Below are 24,626 nucleotides of genomic sequence, written 5' to 3'. Positions count from 1 at the left end.
GAATATGTTACTTAGACAAAAATCTCAACCAATTGCTTTCCACTCCTCCCTTTCAATCCAATCCCCTGCAATAGCCAAATATTACAGTTTTTCCAGCGGCACTGTTAAGGCTCACCTCTGCTTTCTGTCCTCCACGAAAGCTTATGCCATCAGAGATACATGACTGGAACTCTGCAATGGTGTAGTATTCCACTTCCACGGAGGGTGGCTCTGGTGGTTTGGGCAACTGAAAACCCTAAGGCAAATAGGAAGTTTTGTTCAATTAAACCAAAGAAACAGCGGGCTGAACAGCAGTACGAAAAAATATTTGCCTTTATTCACTAAAACTCTTCCTTCTTCCTGTGCTACTTCCTAACGATAACTTCCCAGTTCTCCAGAGTGGAAGCTGATGTATTGAGATGGGCCACAAGAGAGAAGCCTTTCAAAATACGCACTGTTCATGCCACCTTCACCAGCTATTAAAACTGTGATAATCTTTACCTGAACAGTAAAACATTTTACTGATGGGCCATAAAGCATGAGCTGCCATTCCCGTCACAGTAACAACAGCCCATTTACTCTGAGATTTTGTCCAGAAAGATTCAGTTCTGGATGGCTTGCCACAACTGCAGAAAATTGCATTGCAATAGGCCTGTAATAACTTCTGCCTATCATCAAATATACTACCTTAAAATGTAACCCTAAAAAATTATTGCTCTTAATCTGCTGCTGGATTTTTAAACAGTCTGAAATAGTCAGTGATATGAGCTAATGGGCATCTGTTGTAGCAAGATACAAGGATAATATCATAGACCCCTATGAAGAGCTTTGCTCAAATGAAGTTATAGGAGAAAGGAAGTACTTTACTACAGGATCAAAAGATTCCAGTTCCTCCCTGTAACAGAGACCCAGAAATTCTACTCAATCCCAACATAATCTGCATTTAAATTTCATAGAGGCTCCATGAGAAGCAGGACACTGCTATTTACAGCCATTCTGGCAGCACACCAGACTCCTCTAAAAGCGAAGTGCCTTCACGTTAAGCTGCCACAGTTTAGAGTTCGTTACAATTATTTTTAAGGTGATAAATGGGATAAGAGTCCCTTCAAGAATTTCAGCATTGAAAGCTTTTCAGATTAGCCATTGCTCATCCACAGAACAACTAGATGATGGTGAAGCTTCACAGCTTCTGCACTTCACTGCTTATGGTTCTAACACAAGAACTGCAGTATGTCAGGATCTCTTGAACACAGGTCAGACCTGCCACAGACAGATACAGGACAGCCAAAGACACAGAATGATCCTAAGCCATTAAAGGGAGAAAGGCAAATTGCATACTGTGCTTTATTCACACGCTCCTCCATTTCTAAGATATCCTCATAACTAACAATCCATGTTTCATCACGCACAGCATGTGGCATTTCACAGAGAATGCATCACTGCACCTTAGGAACCGTGTCTAACAATGTTATAATTGGATGTTTCTGCACTATAAATGCTGAAATACAGCAGAAGTGCAGCATAATAAAATGCCTTCAGATAATAGGATGGTTTGGATTAAATGAAGATAATTGGAAACAGCAGACATCTTCAGGGTTTCACATATATTATCACTGTTATTTTTAGCATGGGATTAAGTGTAATAGTCTTGCCAAAATAAAGTCTAATTGAAACTAATGCAAAGAGAAATAGGAAGAAAATGCTAATATGCTATTCATCTAGTTTGTTAAGAGGCATCTGAGCTGACACAGAAAAATTACAAGTCACATACTGCTCATAAAGAGTACAGCAAAGATTAAACACTATGTATTGCCTAGTTATAAACAAGTTATTAGGATGACTTCTGTGCAACAGACTACTGAGTAGTTCCTATCTGAAGATGACAGTCCTAATCTCAAAATTCCAGAATTCTAGCTTTGAGGATAAACAGTCATAGTAGGTCTCATTCCTGTAGCACACATCTTTCCATAAGATCCCAAGTCACTTTAAACATACATAAAAGTGAAGCTTAGCCACCTCAAATACGGTAGCGATGGAAGGAGGGGAGACGTTCCCAGTTGTTAAGAGAAGGTCAAAAGATCTAGTCTGGGCTAAAGACACCCACAGGAGCTTTAAACCTTCTGAGTCAGACAAACGGCCTTTAATGCTCAGGCACAGAACCTAGTAGCTTTAGGATGTTCCCCCTTCAGTTCAATACCTGCTTAGCTGGGGCAACATTTTGAAAAACAGAAATCCCCAATTAACATCAGGATGCCCAGAGGTCTGCTCAATACTTAAACAATAAAATGAACAGGCATGCAAATAAAGCATCTCTCAGATATACTCCACACCTTGTACAGCTGTAGAAAGTATCAGAAAGCACCCACACACCTACCCCACTGCTAACATATACCATAAACCAATACAAACCAGACTGGATTCTCTTCGTGGGGGTGGCCTTGTTCTTAGATTTGGAGAACCTGAGCAGGAAAGGGAAAAGGGAGAGTTTATTTAACTTTGTAAGTACCGCTAAACACATTTTTCAGCAGCTCTCTGCTGTTACACAGTTTGAGAATATTAGAAATCAATATTTGCAATATTTAAGGCATCTCTATGAAACAAGATAGGAAACTATGAGGGTATATTAGAAATACCAAGGTGGCTTAGCTATTCATCTCAGCTAAGCCAGCAAATTTAAGAGGAAATCACTGCCAGAAAGTAGTGGATTGTATTTTCTGCTGGAACTGACCAGCTCCATTGGAGATTGGCCAGCAAAGAATTGGCCTAATACCTAGTTTTCCCCCCAGCAGTAAAAATAATCCACTAAATTAATAACACTCACACTGTCCTCTATCATAGTATCTTGCCAGTCCTTGCACAGTCTAGCGTTAGCATCTGCATTTTGCAAATGAAGTAGTAAAAACATTATAGCAACTTGCCCCCAGGAAAACGGCAGAACAAACGCAAGAGAAGACACAGGTGGTCTGCTTGACTTTAACACACCATCACATCATCTGCATTACTGGGGGTGGGGGGCACATTTTAGAGTGTCTAAAATGAAAAAATCTTCTCTGGGAAAAAGAGAAAAAGTAAAAACATACTGGCTAAGATAAAGAACAACCAGCCAGCCCTTGTATAAAGTGAAGTTAAATTTTATCACTACTTATGAAGGACAATGTCCTGGACTCCCTGCAGATCTACAGTCAATGCAAAGATCTGCTTGTGTGGACTCAGCTATAAGGCCAAGACACATGGGACCTTAGCTGACAGGCAATGCCAGTCCTGAAAGGCAGAAAACAAGAATTCATTGCAAGCCAGTGGAAACCCAGACTACTTTACTGCCTTACTTATTTGAGCTCTTTGTGGTGCTATCCTTGCTATGGCTGGGGATCCCTGGGCCAGTTTGGAAGCCTGCTTGTCTGGGGTCATCATGGCATTGCCATTAGAGTCATTGCACAGGATGGGCAAACTGATTTCCTTCTTGGTGATATGGGTTTCTGCATTCTCATTTTCTGCTTGAGTTTCCTTGTCAGTGGATGATTTCTTGTTCAGCAGGTTACTGATCTCCATGATGTTTCCTATGATTTCCACTGGCCCAGTTAAGTTCTTTTTCCTAGATGGGAGATCATCTTTAGCCTTCTTCAGATAGGAAGCTGGGGCCCAGCCCTCTTTGCCTAGATACCTGCAGATGCAAAAGGACACATCATCACATCAAACACAGCCTTCTCACGCATTTCAGGTGTAATAGCTAAGGCAAAAGTGATGGATGATAACAAAACCCAAAATTTGCGGTTCTTGGATAAGCTTTTGTGGTCTCCATTTATTACCTATTGATTACACATCTCAAAGTCAGCTGAGCTAGCAGTGAACTGTGGAGTGCTGCTAAAAGGCACTTCTCATCCTAAGGAAGGAGTCTCTCTGGATAAGAAATAGTTACTCACAAGGCAAAGGGCACCACCAGTTTGTTTTATGCCACGCTTAGACAGTACTAGGCAAACTCAGTATTTTCCCATACAGCAAAACAGCAAATGTGTAAAATATTTTTATAGTTTTAATACTTCCTAGTGGCAACTCAAAACGAAAAAGGGCTAAAATAAGGGTGTACAGAGCCCAGTACGGAGCCCCTACATCTGCAGTTTATAAGGTCCTTATGCAAGCCTCCCCCCTCGCAATTAGAACAAACACTGCCCCTCCTCCCCTAACTCCCAGTCCTGTATGATCAGCTTCTCTTATGGAGAATATGGGACTCAAACTACTGCAGCTTCCTCTAGCACTGCAAAGTCGAGAAACAATTCGACTAAGGAAAAATGGCTTTGATGGAGACTCATTTTCCTAAACAAGCTAGGGGCTATTTGAAGAAATAAACTGGGAAATCTGAACAGACATCTGAATCCTGTACATGTTCCCGGAGCACCAGCCTGATCTGCTCATGCTACACTTCAAACTGAAGTCATTCTTTCACAACTGGGCTTTTGGGAAGATGGTTTTTCTAACTCCTGCCATTCCTAACACCTCAGCAGGGATTTCAGATTACAATCAGACTCCAGGGAGGACCACGTGGATGAACTCTGCTTTCCCTAATGAAACCCTAACTTGCTACAGAGTGAGTCACTGAAACCTTTCTCCCTTTAATCTCTCAAGATACCCAAAGCAGGCGCTTGAACTGTAAGTGGGAAAGTAGGCACCATTAAAATCCTGGTGCTCAGGAAATCTGCAGGAAATACAAAGGTTAAAACAGTAGGACTCTAAGGCTCTTTAATGAAAATGGAGACTCATTAGACAGCAGAGGAAGGAGCTGGGGCAGGGGGAATATCAGCAAATCATTCCCTGGCAGATGAGCAACTTTGTCGTGCCGACACTTGGATTCTGAGGTTTGTGCTGAGATTTCTGCACCAGGACACACCCTGGGCTCATTCACCACATCCAGACACTCAAGAGTGGCACTGGGACTTTATGGGGAGAACAGGAAAATGCACTGTAGATTTGCTTCCCTAGACTTCTTCATTACTATTCCTGTACAAAAGCAAATACAATTGCTGTACTTCTAGCAATGACCACAAGGACCTTTCTGTCCAAAATTTTGCCTTTTCCTCCCCTTCCATCTAGATCAGCCAGGATACTAGAGATGCTGCTTCTCCCTACATACCTGCCTTCTGTCACACATGAAGGCAAAGATATGGGATCTCCCCTGCTCAGAGAGTTTAGTGACAAGTTTTTCCAAAGATTCTGGGGTCAAAGGAAAGCATCCCAACAGCTCTGAACTTTGTTTGCCACATGAAGACTAACAAGAAGTAGCAAAATGGTAATGAATTGATTTGACTTTGAGCAGATACACAGCATCCAGCCATTGATACTATATCAAGATGCAATTTAGATCTATTCGATCCTGTCCCCTTTGAGGCTTTTCTGATAAGCCTCAAACCAAGCCCAAAAAAGAAAAGAAAAAAGGCCTTAATGTGTGCCACATCCCCTAGCGTGGCAAGGCATCTCTCAGTGCCATTTTCGAGCCATGAAGACTTTTGGCTTCATCCCCTTTTGCGACTGATGGCCCTTTTGCAGAGCTACTGACCAATGCTTTCTGCTGCCTGTGCATCAGGGAAGTTTTTTTAAAAGGACATTTATAACTTTACATGATCTGGAGATGTAAAGGTTTTTGTCTGTGAGAAAGCCACATTGGTCAATGCACTGAGCACTCCAGTTCCAAAAGTTACTTTCAACAGAGCTTGATTGTGCAAAATCAGCAAGAAAAAACAGTTTACATCCGTCTTAGTTTGTGGGAGACTTAACATGTTTAAGATCAGAAAGGCAGCCACAGGCAGGTTCTGTACTGGCTCGTTAGTTCTCCTGCCAACTGTACGTATTTGGATCAGCCCATATAACCCCGCTGCTTCAGACACCTCTGATCTCACATAGTTTCTCCCAATGAATAGTAGCAGCAATAGCTGGACAGTCAATAACTCTGGGCAACATATCTTCAGTAGAGAGGTTGTGCTGGTTATTTCTTCTGTGAGTCAGTAAATTCAACCTGAAGTTACTACTGAGCAGTAGCTGCCAGCAACTGCCGGTTTATTTGCGCAACTTCACAAATAAAAGGTGTGTATGCAAGTCAAATAGGCTTACATTTTTCACCTTAGTCCTTGAACTTGGCAATCTCAAAGCCCTTTGCAAACATCACCTTAGAAGACTACTTGATGTCCCCATTTTATAGGTGAAAGAACTAAGGCAACAGAGAAGTCCTGAAGCAGTAATGATCTTCATTTCACATCTAAGAGTTGAATCACAAATATTCTTCATTTATATTCACAACCTCATCCTAGATTCCTCATTTCAGTGCCACTACCACCACCCAATTGCACTTCATTCACATGGGCTGAGGCTCAGAATGAACCACAAAATGAAGATGCAGGCAAATAGCAAAAGCTTTACTTAACATATTGCTACTTACTTGGCCTGCAATCCACTTGGGCACCAGGAGATTACCTCCAGGTGACAGTAACTGATACAAAGCAAGATCTAAATAATGGATGCTAATGCCAGCTATGATCATAAGGGGAAGCACATAGATCCACTGAACTTAGTAGAACAGTAATAAGGATCCCAGGTCAGAGCCTTCCTTTCACTTCTCCAGAGTCCCAATGATTTTTTTTTTGAAAAAAAGTCATAATGCACACAGGGTGAAATAAAGGAAGACGCCAATATTACCTCTAGCTTCTACAGCATTCAGTTGGGAGGATGGCAGAATTAGGTGCAGTGATTTGGTTCCTTGGTGATTCCACCCCCCCTCCCCATTTATATTACATGAAGGAAAAAGTGGATTCAAACCATAGGAATGTTAAAAAAAAAGTCAGAAGTGCCTCTGTGAGTCTGACTGAGAGTCACATCTGCTTTCCAGCTCCAGAGCACTGGAATTACTCCAGAGGGAAGCAAACTAGGGGGAAAAAAAAAAGAAAAGAGAAAAAAAAAAAGAAAAAGAAGGACAGGAAATGAGGATCAGCACATGGCCAGGAATTTGGGGAAATTACATATTTAAGGTGGAACAAGCTAATGTCTTTAAGGTGGATTCCATTTGCAAGCTGCTGGATTTGTTTTTATTTCTACGCACTGATGTGTGTGGTGTCTGTTACCTAGCTGAGCAGACAACAAAGCAGCAGGATTCAACTGCAGTCTCTTCCTGCTCCCTCTCCCCTCACACTCACTGCAGGAGAAGGAGGTGCTCCTTTTAAGGCACTGAACACTCAGAAACTGTATTGCTACAGAAGAGGAATCCTTTTCTGAGTGGTACCTAACAGTATTCAGAGCAGTGTAAGTCTAATAAACAGCACAAGACAGTTGGAGATCAGCTACCCAGGCTGCAAAGTAGCAGCCTGCAGGGATGGATTACTGCATCAACATTTCCAAAAGTGTTGCCTATGGCAAAAAACCCTGTTTCTAAGTGCAGCTTAATCCTCCAGCAAGACTGCAGCATAGTGTTCCAGAGCAGCAGAGAGGATGATGGCTGACCCCCACTACACTTGTCACACACATATGGGGAACACCTAACCCACCTTTTAACAAGAAGAGGGGTTGCTCAGCTCAAAATGCCTCTTACAAAAAAGCCAAGGGCATTCTGCATTCTCCAACTACCATGGGGTGCCTGGGACATCCGCTATCCTTCCAGTAGATCACCATGAAGGAGCCACTTAAGACACTGCAGCAAGTGTCACTGTCACCAGAATACACTTCTGCTATACAGGAAAATACGTGTTTTGGATTGGCCCAAAGGAGTGTGTGAACAAAAGGGGGAAAAAAAGAAATTCTGCTTATTATAGAACTGTTAGTATGGCAAAGGGGAACCAGCAGTAGTAATAAGGCTGCATTTCAGAAGGAGAATACCAAAGTAAACTGAAGATGTCTTGCAATGTTTCTCCCCTCGGAAAACCTATGTGCTCTTGATTCCTCAATCTGCAATTTTGGATTCCACTTCTGTGAATGATTAAAGGAGAAAAAAAAAGTGACCTGACCAAACCCAGGCATTTTTGAGTTCCTCCTATCTAGAGTGCCTTCCTGGCTCCACTGCTATCTTTATTAGCCTACTCCCTCTATGGGAGCATTAGATAGGAAATAAAAAAATAAAATAATAATAATAAAAAAAATCAGTTTTCTAAGTAAAGGACATCAAGAAAAACAACAACATTGCTTCAGTTAGCATTTTCATAGTCCTCATTCACAGCTGATAAATCAAGCAGAATTCAAACAAAAGCAAGTTAGAGCTTGGGGAGGGAAAGGGGAAGAAATAATGACTATAATTACAGGCTGAATGGAAAAAGATGACTAGATGAGATGTTTTGCACCAGTTGAGAGATAAACCTCCTTTTTTAAGCTACCTGTTGTATCGCACCTTGTTTAAAGAGAAATGGAATGTCACAGCACTGCCAGATTCATACATAGATACAAACCAAGGGGCAGAATCATGAAAGAGCACTAAAACTTAAGTGCTGTGTGAACCGAGATGGAGAAAGGTCTCATTAAGTACTCATCCTGACACCTTATATCACTGAGACACATCTAACCTACATTATCCCAATAAGCATTTAAAAAGGGGATTCCTAAGTCACAAGTCTCCTCTATGACTGCTGTTTCAAATACGTAAAGTTTGATACATGATGATAACTCCGCCTGCCCTTGGCATCCAGTCCCTCTACGTTAGGAGTATCTAACGTAGATAAGCAGAAATCAGGCTAATTAGTTGAAGTCATCAACAAGTTGGAAAAGGGCTACAACCAGCATGATATCTTATGTCCCTGAAAATAGCACTACCTGCCCCAAACAGCTCAAGAGATCACTATCAGCCTTTCAGCATTGCTATAAATAGATTTAGAAGTGTTGCAGAATAACTCTTATACTGGAAACACATTGAAATTACACACAACAGAAAGCTTTGTTAGGTCTCACAGATCTTAACCCAGATATGGGCTTTTAACTTGAAGGAAGGAAAAAAAATAAATCTACAAGTTCAGGAATTTCCCCACTAGAATGGTCCACAGCTTTTGCAGACACTGTAATGTTACCTTAATCACCATTGTATCGTCTTAGCCTTTTCTTTACATTTCTTCAAGAGGCATTATGAATGATTTGGGTTTCTTTGCCCAGCTACAGAATTATTTAAATGCTAACATTAAGTGAATGATCAGAAAAGCTCATTGTCACAGATTCTGCAGCAATCTGGCTGCAGAGCTTCTTTACCTTATGTACCACCATCCTTCCAGGTTCTTTTGGATGACCTCCACGGTGACCCCTTTTTCGAACCCAATCTCATCCTTCCCCTGGCTGGCGTATGGCTGGATAGTGACATATTTCTCTTCTAGTGAAGGGAGAAAAGGCAACATCGGTTAGGGTCAGAATTAGTCCAGCTGTTTTTCTGTTCTGCTTGCTTTTAAACTGTTATGCAGTGATTACGTGGAGCCATTACAAAAGGCGGAGCCCTGCTCAGGGGCCCACTGATTATTTGTGCTGACGACATGATAGATAATCAGCCCCTTGCCACTATCCTGCTGCTGATAATCACAAAGTGTTTCCATGCCAATAATGACAAAAAGTCCCCAGAGAGCTTCCCCCCTTCTTCCCGCCCCCCTCCAAGTTCCTCAAGCGGGTAAGGGAGAGGATTTGAAGCTGGACTTAACTCCCATACTGTAACTTGACAGAATCAGCCCTGCTGCCAAATCAGCCAAGCGTCACTGCAGGAACTCCAGCCAGTTGGCTCTTTTGAACATGCACATGGCTGCACAAAGCATTGTGTTACTGAAACCCAAGCCCTGCATCCCGAGAGGGACTGATCCTCCCCAACTCAGAGGGGCTGGCCCATCACACTGCTCTCCTTGGACCTCTTGAACAGCATAGGTCTACAGCAATGAGCTTAAAACAGTTATAAAAAAAAGTGACAAAAGAATATAAGGGGTTTGCATTTGACAGGAGACCATACAGCATCTTGCATTCATGGGTTGTGAAGTGTTTTGCAAACATACTTTTGGTGTACCTCACTCCAGAGAAGTACACCGGTGGCAGTGGTAAAGGAGGACCAGAACCAAGACACATGCTTCAAAAGCACAGCTAGATTTCAAGTATGGCGTTTGAGCCAAAAACTTAGCATCCCTATTCATCTCCAGCACCTATCCCCTTCCCAGCTGGGCAGACTTGATGAGAACAAGCCAATGAGCAGAGCAGAACAGACACTTTCTCAGCATCTTCCTCCACCCACCAGGAGTCATTTACTGCAGCATTTCCATCACGCTCAAGGTCAACCTTTTCCTCTGTTAGCTTAAAAAATTACAGCTGGCATTGAAAATGTGTACTACCAGCCTTGCTCTACAGCGGCAGACATGGAAAGTGTTACCAAACCCCTCTCCTGAACCCAGGCTACAGTGCATGTAACAGCATGAGTTTCTGTAGCTAGATCAAAGGCAGGGAAGGCAAGCAATAAAGCGCACCCCAACCGGCTTTCCTAGCACTTTCTACTGGCAGTTGCAACAAGGCACGGCCAGGAACAAATAGAGGGTTGTCAGTGCACTGGAACGGGCAGGAAATTAAGTGAATCCAGAGCTCCTGATCACTGCAGAACAAAGGAGCTATGAAAAGGTTGCAGCAGCTTGAGGCAAACACTCTTTTGGAGAGAGCGAAGCAGACCCAACCATCTGTTTGGTTTTGTGGCTCAACTGCATTTTGTTGCTGGGCAAAGCATGGAAACTTTAAGGAAAAAAAAAAAAAACCACCCAAACCCTTACTGAGACAAAGTAAGAAATAATACCTCAGAAAGCAGAAAAAAAAATGTTGGCAGAACATCTGATGGCAGAAAATTCAGCAAAGCTACATCTCTGAAGTCAACTTCCCTCAATGGGTCGCTTTTGGATCCTTCTCATTCTGACGGGGTAAAACCTGTCAAAACCTTTGCCTCCAAGAGGAAAATACTCTCTCCTGCTCTCCCCTAGCAGGGCTGCTTTAACTATTTTATCACTGGTAAGGAATTCCAGCTAGTTTGTAATTAGCACCATCAGGATACGACACCTTCCCCACAGAAATACTCTACAAGATGGGGCCTGATGAATGAAACCCAGCTAATGAAACCCTGCTTCAAAGTCACAGGACAGCTTTCCTAGCTGGGTTTCTGCTCTGCACAGTAAAGGTGGACTCATTTTTCTTCTATTTCAAGTGACAGCTGCTGAAGGAGTTACATGCCTGGTTTCCACTGCATGCAAAGCCCCAAGCACTAAACTGAACTGCAGAAGACCCCAGGCAGCTAATTTCGTCCCTGAGAGGAGAGAGCCAAGGGAAAGTTCAGGTGCACAGAGCTGCACTGTCCAGATACACATTGCTTCCGACACTTCCAGGGATGTTTCTAGGAGAGCAATAAAGAGCTAAGCCATGTGTTTGCTGGGCGTTGGAAGAAGGCCCTGGTTTGTATCTCCCCCATACCAAAGCCGCTTTATAACCCAAGCTATCAGAGTTCACCCTTGCCACTACAGCTACAACAGAGGTTTCTCTGTTTATCTTATTTTTTCCTCCACATAAACAGCAATCCCTGCTGCAGCTAAAGCGAGCTATTCAGCTCCTCTTGCTGGGCAGAGTGGTCTCACTCTTCAGGGATGTGACCTCCCTTCTTCTACAGAGGACAGGGTAGGAGGCCACAAGTGAGGTGCTCACTCCTAGAATTCAACACAGCTTTCCAAACTCCTGCTGCAGCAGGACTTCTCCTGTGTGAGGAATTGAGACAGTGGTCACCCATCAACCCCAACAGCATTTGAGTCTGATCATTCAAGGATGCCCTGGTTTCAGCTGGGATAGGGTTACTTTTCCTTCTAGTAGCTGGTATAGTGCTATGTTTTGGATTCAGTATGAGAATAATGCTGATGACACACTGATGTTTTCAGTTGTTGCTAAGCAGTGTTTATACTAAGTTAAAGATTTTTCAGCTTCTCATGCCCAGCCAGCAAGAAGGCTGGAGGGGCACAAGCAGTTGGGAGGGGACACAGCCAGGACAGCTGACCCAAAGTGGCCAAAGGGGTATTCCATACCATATGATGTCATGCCCAGTATACCAAACTGGGGGAAGTTGGCCGGGGGGTGGGGGGCACGGATCACTGCTCAGGGACTAACTGGGCATCCATCGGTGAGTCATCAGCAACTGCAGTGTGCATCACTTGTTTTGTATATTCCAATTCCTTTTTTATTATTCTCATTTTATTATTATTATTATCATCATTATAATTATTTTCTTCATTTCTGTCCTATTAAACTGTCTTTATCTCAACCCACGAGTTTTTCTTTTTTTCAGTTCTCTCCCCCATCCCACTGGGTGCGGGGGGAGTGAGTGAGCAGCTGTGTGGTGCTTAGTTGCTGGCTGGGGTTAAACCACGACAAAAGGAAATCAAAGTTTGAGGTGAGGGTACTTTGCAAACTAGGATGCAACCACCTTCCAAACATTAGATCCCTTCCTCCCCCACACAAATCCACTCTCTCCACTCCAAATATGGATGAGTGGCTTGCCAGTGAAAAAGACAACAGATCCATGCAAGCTACTACAATAGCCAGCAACTTCTGCAAACACAACTTTTGGGTCTGCAACTCTACAGGTGGGCACACATCACTGCTCTACCTGTTAATTACTGCCTGTCTTCCTCCCACCCACTGACTCCTGGACTTCCCTTCCAGTTTGTTTCAAGGTAAGGCAGAAGAGCAGAAACATCCTCCAACTCCTCTCATTCTGGCTGAAAACAGGCCAGGAAGGACTGACCATGCTGTTGAGGTGGCACATTGAAAAAGCGGCTGCCAGTTGCATGGGGAAGCCACATACCCAGCTGGGAGAGCTGCAGCCTCTTTCCTGAGCTTTTCACCATTGCTTAGGTTTACTGGGGAGAGACTGCACTCTTGAGGAGCACTCTACCGTCAGTATTGAGATTACTGCTTTGCCTGTTGCTGCTCTCACCCTGCTGCCTTGCACACACCATACTCAATGCCGCCCATCAGTGGCTCTGCATGACCAGAAGACACTGGCCCACTCTATAAAATGAAATACTGAGTTGCTAAGGAGGATGGAACCCCATCCAAGTACCATGACACTGGGATGCACAGGTAAGGCTTTTCTGAATTGCCACTCTCTTATACTGTCCATGAACACCTCCACCACTTACATCTGCAGTCCTGTGGCTTTCAACTCAAGACTACAGCTCTTTGAGGGGAAAGCCCTTCAGGTGACTCGTCCCTATACGAAGGAAGGGGAAAAATGAGACTGCATGGAAGTAGGGAGAGAAGAGAGAGGAAGAAGTTCCCCCATGAAGCAAGACAATCAAAAGTGTTAAAAATCTGCTTAGAAAAGAGGGTCCTACAATGTTTTTGTTTAGCAGTCCTATTTTTAAGCCTACAGATCAAGAACAGGAAGCCACCATTACAATTTCCCTTTGCGAAGTGCTTTCACAGCAAAAATTACAGCCGTTTCCAAGATTACACACGTTTGGTTTCTTTCAGTGGTGCAGGGGATACCACAAACATACATGAGGTTTATAACTTAAACAGTATTCTGGAGATACAGGCCCCCTTGCAACCAAAGTGTAATCCTGTTTTGTTTCTCCAAGACTATCTCTAGCCAGTGGATGTTTTGTATAAACGAAGATTTGCTGAAGGGAGCAGTGGAGCTTTCAGTGGATGTGTCACTTAAGAGGACTGATGTAGCATTCAAAATTTCAGATTACTATTCAAAAGTCTTTAAGAGAAGATATTTGACACTTCATGACTGATACATAAGGTTACTGGAAAGACTTAACACAAATAAATGGCTTCATGAGAGAATCAGCAGAGCATCAGCCAGTAGAAAGACACTGCACCGAGTTACACTGACAAATCTGAAATATGTTGGTTTCATTCAAATACTATGACAGGCAATGGTATAAAATACAAGTCGGTGAACCAGCCCAGATCTACCATCAAGGCTGTATGCCCAGATCTACAGAGAATACTAGTGTTTAATTTTGATTCATTAAGTTTTGACTTAACAATTAACAGCAAAAAAAATGCCAACAAAAGTATAATTTGTATTCCCCAGCTGCAGCTTCCATTACATCAACTTCAGCTGAGGTCAAGTGGGCAGAATAAATCTTACTACATGCTACAAAGCACATACATCAGCTAAAAGGCTGCACTTTGGAAATAATGGGATGGGAGTCCTACTCCCCTTCAAGATGAAAATGGCATAAAGGCACCTCTGTTCTTAGTGTGTGACACCCAGAGATCTGTTAATAGTTCAATTAGCCAACTTCACTTATATTTCTTTACCTCTAATTTGCAGGTCAAAGATAACCTTCCCCAGCTGAACTGAAGGACATACCTCTATTGGAAATTCAGCTGCCCTAGTAAATCTGAACAAAACATGCATGCAGAAGCAAAGCCTGTTTGGCAAAGAGCTACGATACAAGTCTGTCACATCACGCATTACCCAACTGCAACCCACTTAGCTTGGAAGGAAAGGATTAGTATGTGTCATTCTCTCTCCTCCCCAGACACAGACACTATTTAAAACATGCACAAGAATTTCTGCGCTGTTTGGACTACCCAACTCATACCACCCACTTGTAGCTGTGCTCTGCCCAGCCCTCCCAGACACCCTGGCAGCCCAGTGCTCAGTCCACTAGTTATTCCAAAGCCTCACTTCCCTATCAATCTTTCTCCTCCTTCCTTTTCTGCTCCCCAAAGAAAGGCAGGCTTCTGTTTTACTCTGGTTCTACCTAAAGTCTCCTGAAGAAAGACAGTAGAGGCTTGGGGCCAAAATATAGAGACAGGTCCTGGTGGATCACTGGGAAAACAGTGTGGACAGCAGAGGACAGTTCCCATGGCCTTGTAACAGCCCACAATACTACAGAGAGGGCTTTTTCTAGCAACTGACATTTCCCCCCAGTAAGCGTAGCACAGACTGCTGCAGTCCAGCTGGGAAGTGTGCGTATATAGAGGACAAAGCATTTGAGCCGCACAATGCCCTGCATTACAGCTATGTATAGTATGTGTTTTGTACAGATGTGTACAACCACGTTATTTTCAACAGAGCAGGCACAAGGAAGCCAGTGGTATTTGAGAGTTACGGGTCACTCCTTCACAAGCCACAGACATCTAATGCCCTTCCGTGGCTGTTAGAAGAGAAAAAAAGAAACCAAACCAACAACACAACCATTTTGCATCCCTCCAGCAACATAAGTGTTCTGCCAAGCTGAGGCCTTTCCTATACACAAATAGGAATAGCTTTAACATTAAAAAGCTGCTTTACAAAGAGTTTTTGAATGCATGCCTAGTGCTGCAGTAGCCGAGACTGTTCCCTTTTCCCTCCTCCAACCTGCGTTGCACCTGCCACCTCTCCTTGCACAGTTTGCGACTCTGCCATGAGATGGACCTGAAGCCAATCTGGCCAAGGAAAAGTTAGTATGACCCTAAGTCTGGTTTGGTTCATTGCGGATCTGCACGAGCATAAAGGAGAAGGGAAGATGCTGGGGAAGGTGAGACTGTTACTTTTAGTGGTGGCACCACAAACTCTGTTTAAAACTGTTCTCTGTACTAAACCAGGCTAGTTTCAATGCAGCTTCATTTAATTTTGAGGAAAGAAGCCTATTTCTGAGACTGCTGGAAGCAGAGTCCAGGCAACCTATATGGAAAAATCTAAAACCAGGCTAGGATAGTTTAAGAGTGCCCACATGTCTTCTCCCACCCATTTTAAGATGGAGCTTAAAGAAGTGCAACTTTTTGCATAAATAGGATTTATAATACAGCTCTTAAACCATCATATGATTTACAGCAGAGCAAGATGACCTGTAGGCACCTTGGCTATGCTCATCAAGTAGTAAAAGGTCACCTTTGCAGCCATAGTGTAGCGGGGACTGAACGATTTCTTTTGTCTCACCCAGCCTGCTCAATGGCTATGATACAACATACTGGTTGCAGAAAAACTAGGGATGCTACATTTAACTTGTTAAGTTCCAGGAAGACTTAATGTCAACAACATTTATTTTTGTATAATGGTAGACCATGACAACAGTACTTTGTATTTTTTCCTTTTGTGTAGGATTGCAGCTTGTAATTAAACAGCCAGCAGACGCATCCATTCCATCACACTCCCTTTAAACAGCATATACCCAAATAGGTTTTCTTTTGTTTCATCTGCTGTATTTCTGTCTGCTAGTAGAAGGGGAATCTGAAAGAATTTTTAGGCATTGGGCATGGCATTTTCCACATCAGGTGACCTGTTAGGACATCTCTCCCACAGGAAAAGCCTCAGAACAGCTAGGATGAAGCTCCATCCGCTCCTGAAGAAACCATACCTAATTATCTGACGGAGCAAGACACTGAATTTGACAGCCTGTGGGGCTCCTCCAATCCCATCTATCAAACCAGAATTTCAGATTTTACACGTGCACTCACGCACACATATACTACACATTAAAGTTATGAGGTGTCTTGAGAAGGCAACTTAGTCCCTCCTCTGGCTGTCTGGATTTATACTTACTGTCAGGTCAAGGAAAGCAGACCTATGGTTTTACTGCTCAAGTTGTAATGTAGAGCTTCAGTAGCGCTTTCCAAATCTTCCTTATTCAATCTTCCCGATTTGCTTGGCACTGGTTATTTCAGATTCCTCCTAGTCTATCACCAAGGTAACAGTTCCTTTCCCCAACATCTTCAAAATCCTCTATCACTGCTGCTCCTCACTGCTAGAGCCCTGATCTGGCCCTTCAACCTCTTTTGCACAACCATTACAGCCACCTCCTGCTTCCTTTGCTCCCTTCCCAGCCTTTCAGCACACTACTCTTGCTGAAGGCTCTTGGCACAGCAGCACTCTGGTACTTCAGCCAGACTTCAGCCAGACTCCAACCAAGAGTACACCAAATTCAGTTGTCCCATCTTGAATTTTCAAGCCTGTGTGCTGTGCCTTGCTTTAATATTCTAATACACACTCTCACGTGTTCTGCTCCCTTAAGATTTCCCACTCCTTCAAATCCTTTCATCTTTTCCCACTCAGCCCCATGCCTTTCTTATGATGTCTCATCAACCTGAATAGGCTCCCTCCTCCATGGTATCAAATAACCTGAAACTCTCAAATCCTTCCTAAAATAAGCCTTACCTACCCTGACTTCCTGCCTTGCCAAATGAGCTTAGTTTTAGTCCTTCTTTAAAAGCTTTCAAAAATACCAAATAAATATCACTTTCCACTGTGAAAAACCTTTTGGTTGTAATAAGATGCATGCCAAATTGCCAGTTGCCCAGGTTCCTTTGATGCACAGATCTCCTCTTTGTTTAGGCTGTAAACTATTTGGGACAGGAACCTTGCCTTTAAGCAGCTAAAATACCACGCACGTTTCCAGCCCTGCATAATCAGTCTCATCTCTCCCAGGCAAATGGCCAGTGCTCATACGTTTCTGCTTCCAAGTTCTGAGCGCCCCGTTTTGCATACCTCTCCTTCACCTATATTTTATAAGTTTGCTCTTTTCTGCCTCCATAAATAAGTGTGGAAGTTATCTGCAGCACTTCAGGAGCCAACCAAGTAAGGTTGTAATTTCCTTTGCTCAGCTGGTGTTTGTACATGCCCCCAGCTTTCTGTGACCCCATCCTTGTTGATATGCCAGTAGGGGTGGGGACAGGGGGGAATTGGGCTAGAAATTAGCCAATTAACGATTTCTCAGCAAAATGCAACAGCCCCAACTCTACATCTTCCAAACCACAGAAGAATTTTCTTTCAAAATACTTTCCCCTCAGTCAGCAGTCTGCACTCGCCCTCCCCCACTCCTCCACTCCACCCCCCCTTTGTCAGACCTGCTTCTGGAAAAAGTCTCGCTGTTCCAGAACACGATGCATTAATTCAACATGGACTTTGTTTTACTTGTCTAAATATTCAGCAGAGAAAATAACCGTCGAGAGTTATCAAATGTGTTCATCTGCAGACAGGAGCTCTTCAGCCTTTGTCCCTCTCCCCCCGCCCCCCTTTTTTTTAAATAACAGAAAACCTCATGCCAACAGATAGAATAGAAAAATAATGACATTTCTTTTAAACAGTTCTGTACTGCACATGCTCTTTCTTCAACCAGCAAGGGGCAATAAACATTTACTACTTTCCTTGGAGCACAGAGGAGAAAAAAAAAAAGAAAAGAAAGAGCAAACAAAGTCTGAAGCTGCACTGTGCTGGTTTGATTTAGCTCAGCAAAGCAGCCTTGTGCTGTGAGTGACAAACATTTCACCAGCATCAAGGACAAGCAGGGAAAAAGAGTGAAAACAAAGGGAGAAGCCCTGCGAGTAATGAAACGGCTGCCAAAGAGGGCAAAGCGGCTCTTGTGGGATGCGGGAAAGGGTAAGAGTACATGAGCACACCAGCCAAGCTCAATTACCAGTACTGATGACGAGCTCTTTCCACAGTTAGAAAACTGGCTGCAGAACAACCCACCCAGGCTAGGAGATGGCATTCAAGTATCAAGACCACTGGGTTACACGGCTGCCTTCCCTCTACACCCCGTCCATCTCTTCCCATCAAGCTCGCTCTCTCCGTAAGTTAGGCAAGCAGTAGGAAGACCTATGGTTTCCAAGTTCTAACTTGACCTTTTTCATTGAATAGCTTATTTCTTGTGCTAGTGGCTACTCTTAAATAATAGGCTCATTTGGCAGAAATTCAGCCCATATGTCACTATATTGTTGATATGAATAACTTAAAAGTACTTTCCTGCATTGTAACGGCTCTAGTTGAAAGTGTTGGGCACAAAACCAAAGTAGCAATAACTTATGTCAGATATCTGGCATATAAAACAGGCATGTAAACCCCCACTTTTCCCAATCAAACTTTAATAGCACAAATGACTTCTCATTAAATTAGCCTGTAAACAATCCTAAGTCCTCTTCCAGGGGAAGTTCCAAATAAATGCATGTGTAGAATTAGCATTTTACCTGCTACAAGAAAACATGAACCCTGCAGCTTGCAGGTCTAACAAGTGTCAGGAGTGAGGAAAACTACAAACGTTCACGCTTTTCCTCACAATCCATATTTGTATTATTGGAGTTTCGTAATGTATAGACAAAAGTTTAGAAAATGTACCACATTTAAAAACATTTAACATTTTAAAAAAACAAGCTCTGCAGCTACGTAAGAAACATAAACCAGTGTAATCTCTTAGATCTGGGCACACCACGGACCATTTTAAAGAGAAAAGTTCAGCAACAAATGTCATCTGTTTCTCTTTGTAAAAACAGACTACAGCTGTTCTCTTTACAGATTTTTTTCAGCTTTAAAAAAGGAGCACTACCATGATATTCAATTTGTCTTTCATGTTTCTTATTCACAGACCCAGTAACATTGCTCCCAAATATCTGAAGTTCAGGGATGCTTAGCCTCTTCAAATGGCTTTGGAAAGGGTAGAAATAAGCCATATGTTACCCCTGATAATTCTCCCCCAGTAGGCAGTCTGTAACAGGGAAGCAAACACTCTTCCCTTCTGCACTCAGACCTTCCCCGTGTTTTTAATATCCAAGTCACTTACAAAATCCTGGCCTTCAGAAACAATGTTTAATTCCTTCAGTTCTGGCTTTTAAGTGATTCTATCATAGTCCTATGATTTTGGTAAAAAATGCTTATTAGTGGTACCCAAGCATAAATATAAAGGGAAGCATCCTTTACAGCTTGCTTTTAAACTCCAGTGAACTCTCAGAGCTAACCCTTCCGACAGCAGGGACTATCTCAAGCAGAGTATCGCTGGGTGGGAAGAATTTCAGCCAAAATGTTTAATTGAATTTATTTCCAAGAAAGAGGCCAAGTGGGGGAGGGGAAGCTGTTCTGCCTGCATTAAACAATTCTGGCAACCTCCTGTTTGAGCAGCTCTAGTTCTTCTGTGCTTTGGAGCAGGGACTTCAAGGTTGGCAGGGGGGTACATGTGTACACTTCATGCACTCTGTCATTTCAGTGCAAACCCACCCAAATTTGGCTTTGTTAGAAGTCTTTTGGGCTGGGATGGGAGGGAAAGAAGGGAGTAAGAATCTCTCCTGACCTCACATAAACTGTGATCTGTTAGAGAACAGCAGGCTGGACATCCAGAGACTCGTACTTTGAACAACTGCAGTTTGGAAGGCATAGATGTCTGTACAGGCTACAGCTATGCCAGATGATGAAGCCACTGTCTCCAACCTGTCCCCAAGCATTCAAATAATTTTCTTTACTTCCAATGAGCCTGCTCTTGTAAGAGCTCCCTAACCTACTATTTGAGATGACATTAAACAGCTTATTTTTAGCCAGCCTGGCTAGCTGTGGCTGAAATGCATTGGAAAGAGCTTATTGAAGCAGCTCAGCCACGGAGGGTGCCCCAAACCTTGAGATACTGCAGTCTGTGCCAAGTTCAAGTGCCGAGATTTAGTTTGAGATAAAGCACATATTCTCCAACACACTCAAAAACCCAGCGTTGTTTAGGCCTAATAGGGAATAAGCTGTTATGGAGCAAGAAAAAGGCAGGAATGGAAGAGACTAGGAGAGCCTGTGGTGGGGAAGACTGCCAGGGAAGACACTGTGACACTGGTCAGAGGGCAGGTCTGGAGAAGATGCACCCAGATGGTGGGCATAAGACTGCAAGGGGGAAGACCTGGGAATGCAGCTTAGGTCCTTGAGTCTTACCAGTCGACTACACTAAGGGACTGATCATGCAGTCTTAACATTTTGTTTGCAATATTGTATGAATATGAAAGGATGTATTTGTTTAAACTAGTAAACAAATTGTTTGAAAAACTGATTCCCAGAAATTCTCCTAGTTAAATTGCCAGGAAGTATCTGGCAGAGTTTGACAATGCAAAATAAGTAGCTCCCAAACTCTGGGGGTACAGAAATAAGCACAAGTTCTTTTTCACAAGCCAGCATGTGTGCTTAGGAGTCGGGGGGGGGGGGGGTGTGCCTTCAGGATGTATTTAGTGGCTGAGAAGCAAGACCTTGTCTTTGGAGGATAGTTCCAGTTGCTGCAGGGCCAAGCTACAGTAGGAAGAACACCCTTCTTGCTATTTTGGTTTCCTCAGTAATACTTTGAGGCAAAGGTAAAAGGCCACTGAAAAGTTGTATGCGCTTGACACCCACGTGAGTCTGCCCATAGAACAACCACCAAATCCAGGAGAAGGTAAATTTGCTACTTTAAAAGTACATTCTCTCCTTAGTAGGAAAAAGCACCTTTTCCTCAACTGACAAGCTTCTCTTGTGCTTATGTTTGGTTCCATCCCCTCAGTAAAGTTGTCTGAAAGTTACACAGAGGTGCAAATGGTGCTTCCGCCCACCTTCTTCCTTTTTAAAAGGCAAGGAATACCACATCTGGACAATCTTTCAAGAAGGGGACAAGGGGAGAGAAAGGGGTACCTTTACTCTGGGAAAGACGATTCACATCCACTAGCGAAATGCTTGGTTCGGAAGATTCCTCAGACTTTACCCAAACACGGCTTCAGAATACAAAGTGTTCCCTCCCACCCCACCATGCTCCCTGTCAGACCAAAAAAGCTTAAAAAAAAAAAAAAATATATATATATATATATACACATCTATATACCTATGCTGCTACTGGTGGTATTTTAAACACCTAAGACTGACACCAAAAGCTCCCAAGAGTTCTGAAGAAGTCTGTCTTTACCAAGCACTGCTTGCAAGGAAGAGAGGGGACTGAAACTGGAATGATTCTCATCTTTCCACATCAAGCACTTTTCCAGCGCGCACATCTCTGACCATGGCTTTTTGGCATTCTTCTCATTTTAATAGCCCTGAAAGTATCACTTGTCCTTCCTGAGGTAGGAAAGACTGAGTACAAATATGCCCGAAGTTAAAACACAACAGATGTGAGCTTCCCCAAACAGCACGAGGAGCCAGACTGCAAAGCTACCCTTGGTTATTAGCCTCCAGCTCTTGGGGTACCTAACCCTGGTTCCAAGACACCCTCAAGCTGTCATGTACAAAATGCACATCTGAACTCTGGAGCTTCGGCCTCTCTCTACCAGAGTGCTGAAGATGCAGACCCTGGCACACAACAGCCGAAGCTGCAGCATGGCTTTTGGTGCACCCTTAGGGGCTGGTGCCATAGGAAGCTATTAATTCACCTCGACTCTGCTGCCTGTTGACTATCCCACCCAGCGTCCATCGCCGGTCCAGGCGTCTCAGGTGAGCCTTGCGTCTCTTAGAAACTAGTTTGGAACATGGATGGAAACAAAAAAAAAAAGACAAAAAAAAGAAAACAAAAATCATGGGAGGGTGAGGAATAAAAACAAAACATGGCATTTACAAGCACTGGTCTTGTTAGCAGGAATGGGTTAGGTGGGATGCATTTTGTTTTAGTTTATATAGTACAGTGGAACAAGTTAGCTTCTTGAGCCTGAGCAACATGAGCCACCTAGAACTGTTACAAATTGCCACCCTTGCTACTGGCTTTCCTTAAAAGAACCAAAAACATACACAAGCTGCACAAATGAAGACAGCTTGTCCAAGGAGGCTGCAGTGGCAGGACAGATCAACATCATTACTGTTGCGTCTCCTAGTTAGGCTACAGGATCTTTGGAAAATACAGTCTATTGCATATGGCATCAAACCCAATAGGGCTCTAACCCTGTCTAAGCAAATTATCACACTGTAAACAAAACGCAGGGTGGGGGGGAAGGCAGCTTCTCTTATGCAAGTTCACTTGTAAAAGCAGCACTCAGGAACAGAACCCAAGTGAAAAGTGTCTCATGTCTCTCCTTGCTTGCAACACATGACTCACAATCATTGTCACAGCTAATTATCATGATCCAAATTTCTAACATACTGATTACAAATATAAGGAAAAACCTAACCTTGCAATTATTGAGCAGGCTCAAGAAGCTAACAAGCCATAACTGAGAATTAGTTACACACTGAAACAATAATTTATGCTTAAAATATAAACAAAGACAAGACACCTATGGAAATGGCATTGTGAAAGCAGCTGTGCACAGAGGACACCACTTGTTTTCTGGATTGCACATGTAGAACTGTACTCAGCTCCTTCTTCTGCTTGTGAAGGTATGAACGACACAGGAACCATTGGACTGGCACAGAAACACAGATAAACATTTCCCTTTTTCCATTCAAGGGCTTCCATGCTAGTTTGGCAACTACTGCAACGGTACTTGGTGCTGCCACAAAGCAATGCAAAATACTACACTTCAGCTATCGCTACAGTGCAAACACAACTGTTTTGCTAGTGATGCTGGGAAACTGTCCATAAATTAATAATCACTCAGTTCTGCTTATGTGCACTCATTTGGGGAAGATACCCTTATGAGAGCAGACACCATCATCTCCTAGAATTACGTTCTGTAGACAATCAGGCACAGCAAAATTATTTGATTGGGGAACGATTAGCTGGATAAGTAAAAAAATTAGTAACTTCCCCCAAAAGCGGCTTTTGCCTTTTTGCCCTTTCTATCTGTCAGGGGCTTAGACCAGACTTCTGCACCTAGCTCATTCTTCCTCAGTTTCTCCTTTGCTGTAAGGCCTAAACCTTCCCTAGTCACCCTAAGTGGAGGTGTGGTAAGTGGTGTTGAACAGACATAATATCTAGTTTGTGGTACTCTGTACTTCCCCTTTGATGCCACGTGGGTCAAAGAACCACCACAAATTTTCCGAGGAGCTGGATTTCAAGTTTATAGATTGCTGTGGTTTTGGCTAACAGAAATCAGTGAAGCCCATGGTGGCACAGAAGATGAGCTGCATTCACTCCTTGCTGGTGGTGTTTTTCTTACCAATTGTTTTAACCTGGTGGCTTTCTCCAAATCAACAGGACATTAGACTGCCAGTTACACGCACGCTACGCAAGAGGCAACACAGGACGCCTCACTAGACATACAGATTATAGCAGAGAGAGAAGCTAAAGCTAAATTGACAGTAAGGCTGCCTGCATTAGGAGGTTTCTATACAAGACGGGAGGAAATGAAAGGTGTTGAACTTAAAGGCTTGCAGGAAGGAAGAGTGTGGAAGGGGTAGAAATTTGCTTCAGGTGTCAACACAGAGCAGTTACCCACAGCTCCTTGCTTGCACCAGGAGTTTGGAGGATTCAGCCATCCAGGAGCAACGCTTGAACACAGTGGGTCACACAGATCCACCACACTGTGTCCTCCTCACAACATATGACTATCCCCAGTGATAGCCCTTTTATATCACAATGATGCTTTGTATAAGTCAGGTTTTTTTCTCCTCAACAATATTGAATTTTGCCATTTGATCCTAGACTTGGACTTGGTTGGTCATGCCACAGTTAATCACCAGCAAGGTTATTTATCAACAAGTGTCTAAACCTTTCCAGAGACCATTTTAGGATGTTTACTTTAACAGCTCCTGTGGCTGTGAATGTTTCTTTAGATCGCTTTCTGAATGTTTTCCAAGCCTTTTAAGATGGTGTTGGTCTAAACACAGGCCCAGGTAGCAGTCGACTGTCTACCCTCGTCCTGACAAAAGATGTTGTGCAGGCTCAGACGCAGGGAGGAAACACTTTTGTCTTTCTCAGGGAACAGACTATTTAAACAGAGACACATGGAAATATTACTGCTATGTACAAGCAGCATTATTAGCAAGTTGCATTCAGCACCTCCTTATCTTTACAAGGGCCTGCCACAGCAGAGCAGACCTCTGAGTTTGCCTGGCTTGTGGACTTGTTCCAGGT

General features: G+C 43.2%; 1 protein-coding gene across 6 annotated transcripts in view; it reads right to left on the bottom strand.

The window, feature by feature from the left end:
• The window catches only part of SH3PXD2A (SH3 and PX domains 2A), a 269,014-nt gene that overhangs the window by 13,848 nt on the left and 230,540 nt on the right, over window positions 1-24,626 (bottom strand). For 5 of the 6 annotated variants that reach the window (XM_030030152.1, XM_030030154.1, XM_030030159.1 and 2 more), the window contains 5 exons: window positions 22,051-22,134; window positions 9,181-9,298; window positions 3,306-3,640; window positions 2,389-2,438; window positions 116-235 (listed from right to left, as the gene is read on the bottom strand). In XM_030030152.1, coding sequence (XP_029886012.1) covers window positions 116-235; window positions 2,389-2,438; window positions 3,306-3,640; window positions 9,181-9,298; window positions 22,051-22,134 — 707 coding nt within the window. The remainder of the gene's footprint in view (window positions 1-115; window positions 236-2,388; window positions 2,439-3,305; window positions 3,641-9,180; window positions 9,299-22,050; window positions 22,135-24,626) is intronic. The other variant, XM_030030155.1, reaches the window with a different exon arrangement.

The sequence above is a fragment of the Aquila chrysaetos genome, chromosome 11 (genome assembly GCF_900496995.4).
Source record: "Aquila chrysaetos chrysaetos chromosome 11, bAquChr1.4, whole genome shotgun sequence".
Lineage (NCBI taxonomy): Eukaryota > Metazoa > Chordata > Aves > Accipitriformes > Accipitridae > Aquila > Aquila chrysaetos.
The sequence above is the reverse complement of the archived record's forward strand: the minus strand, read 5'-3'. Positions and strand labels throughout refer to the sequence as shown.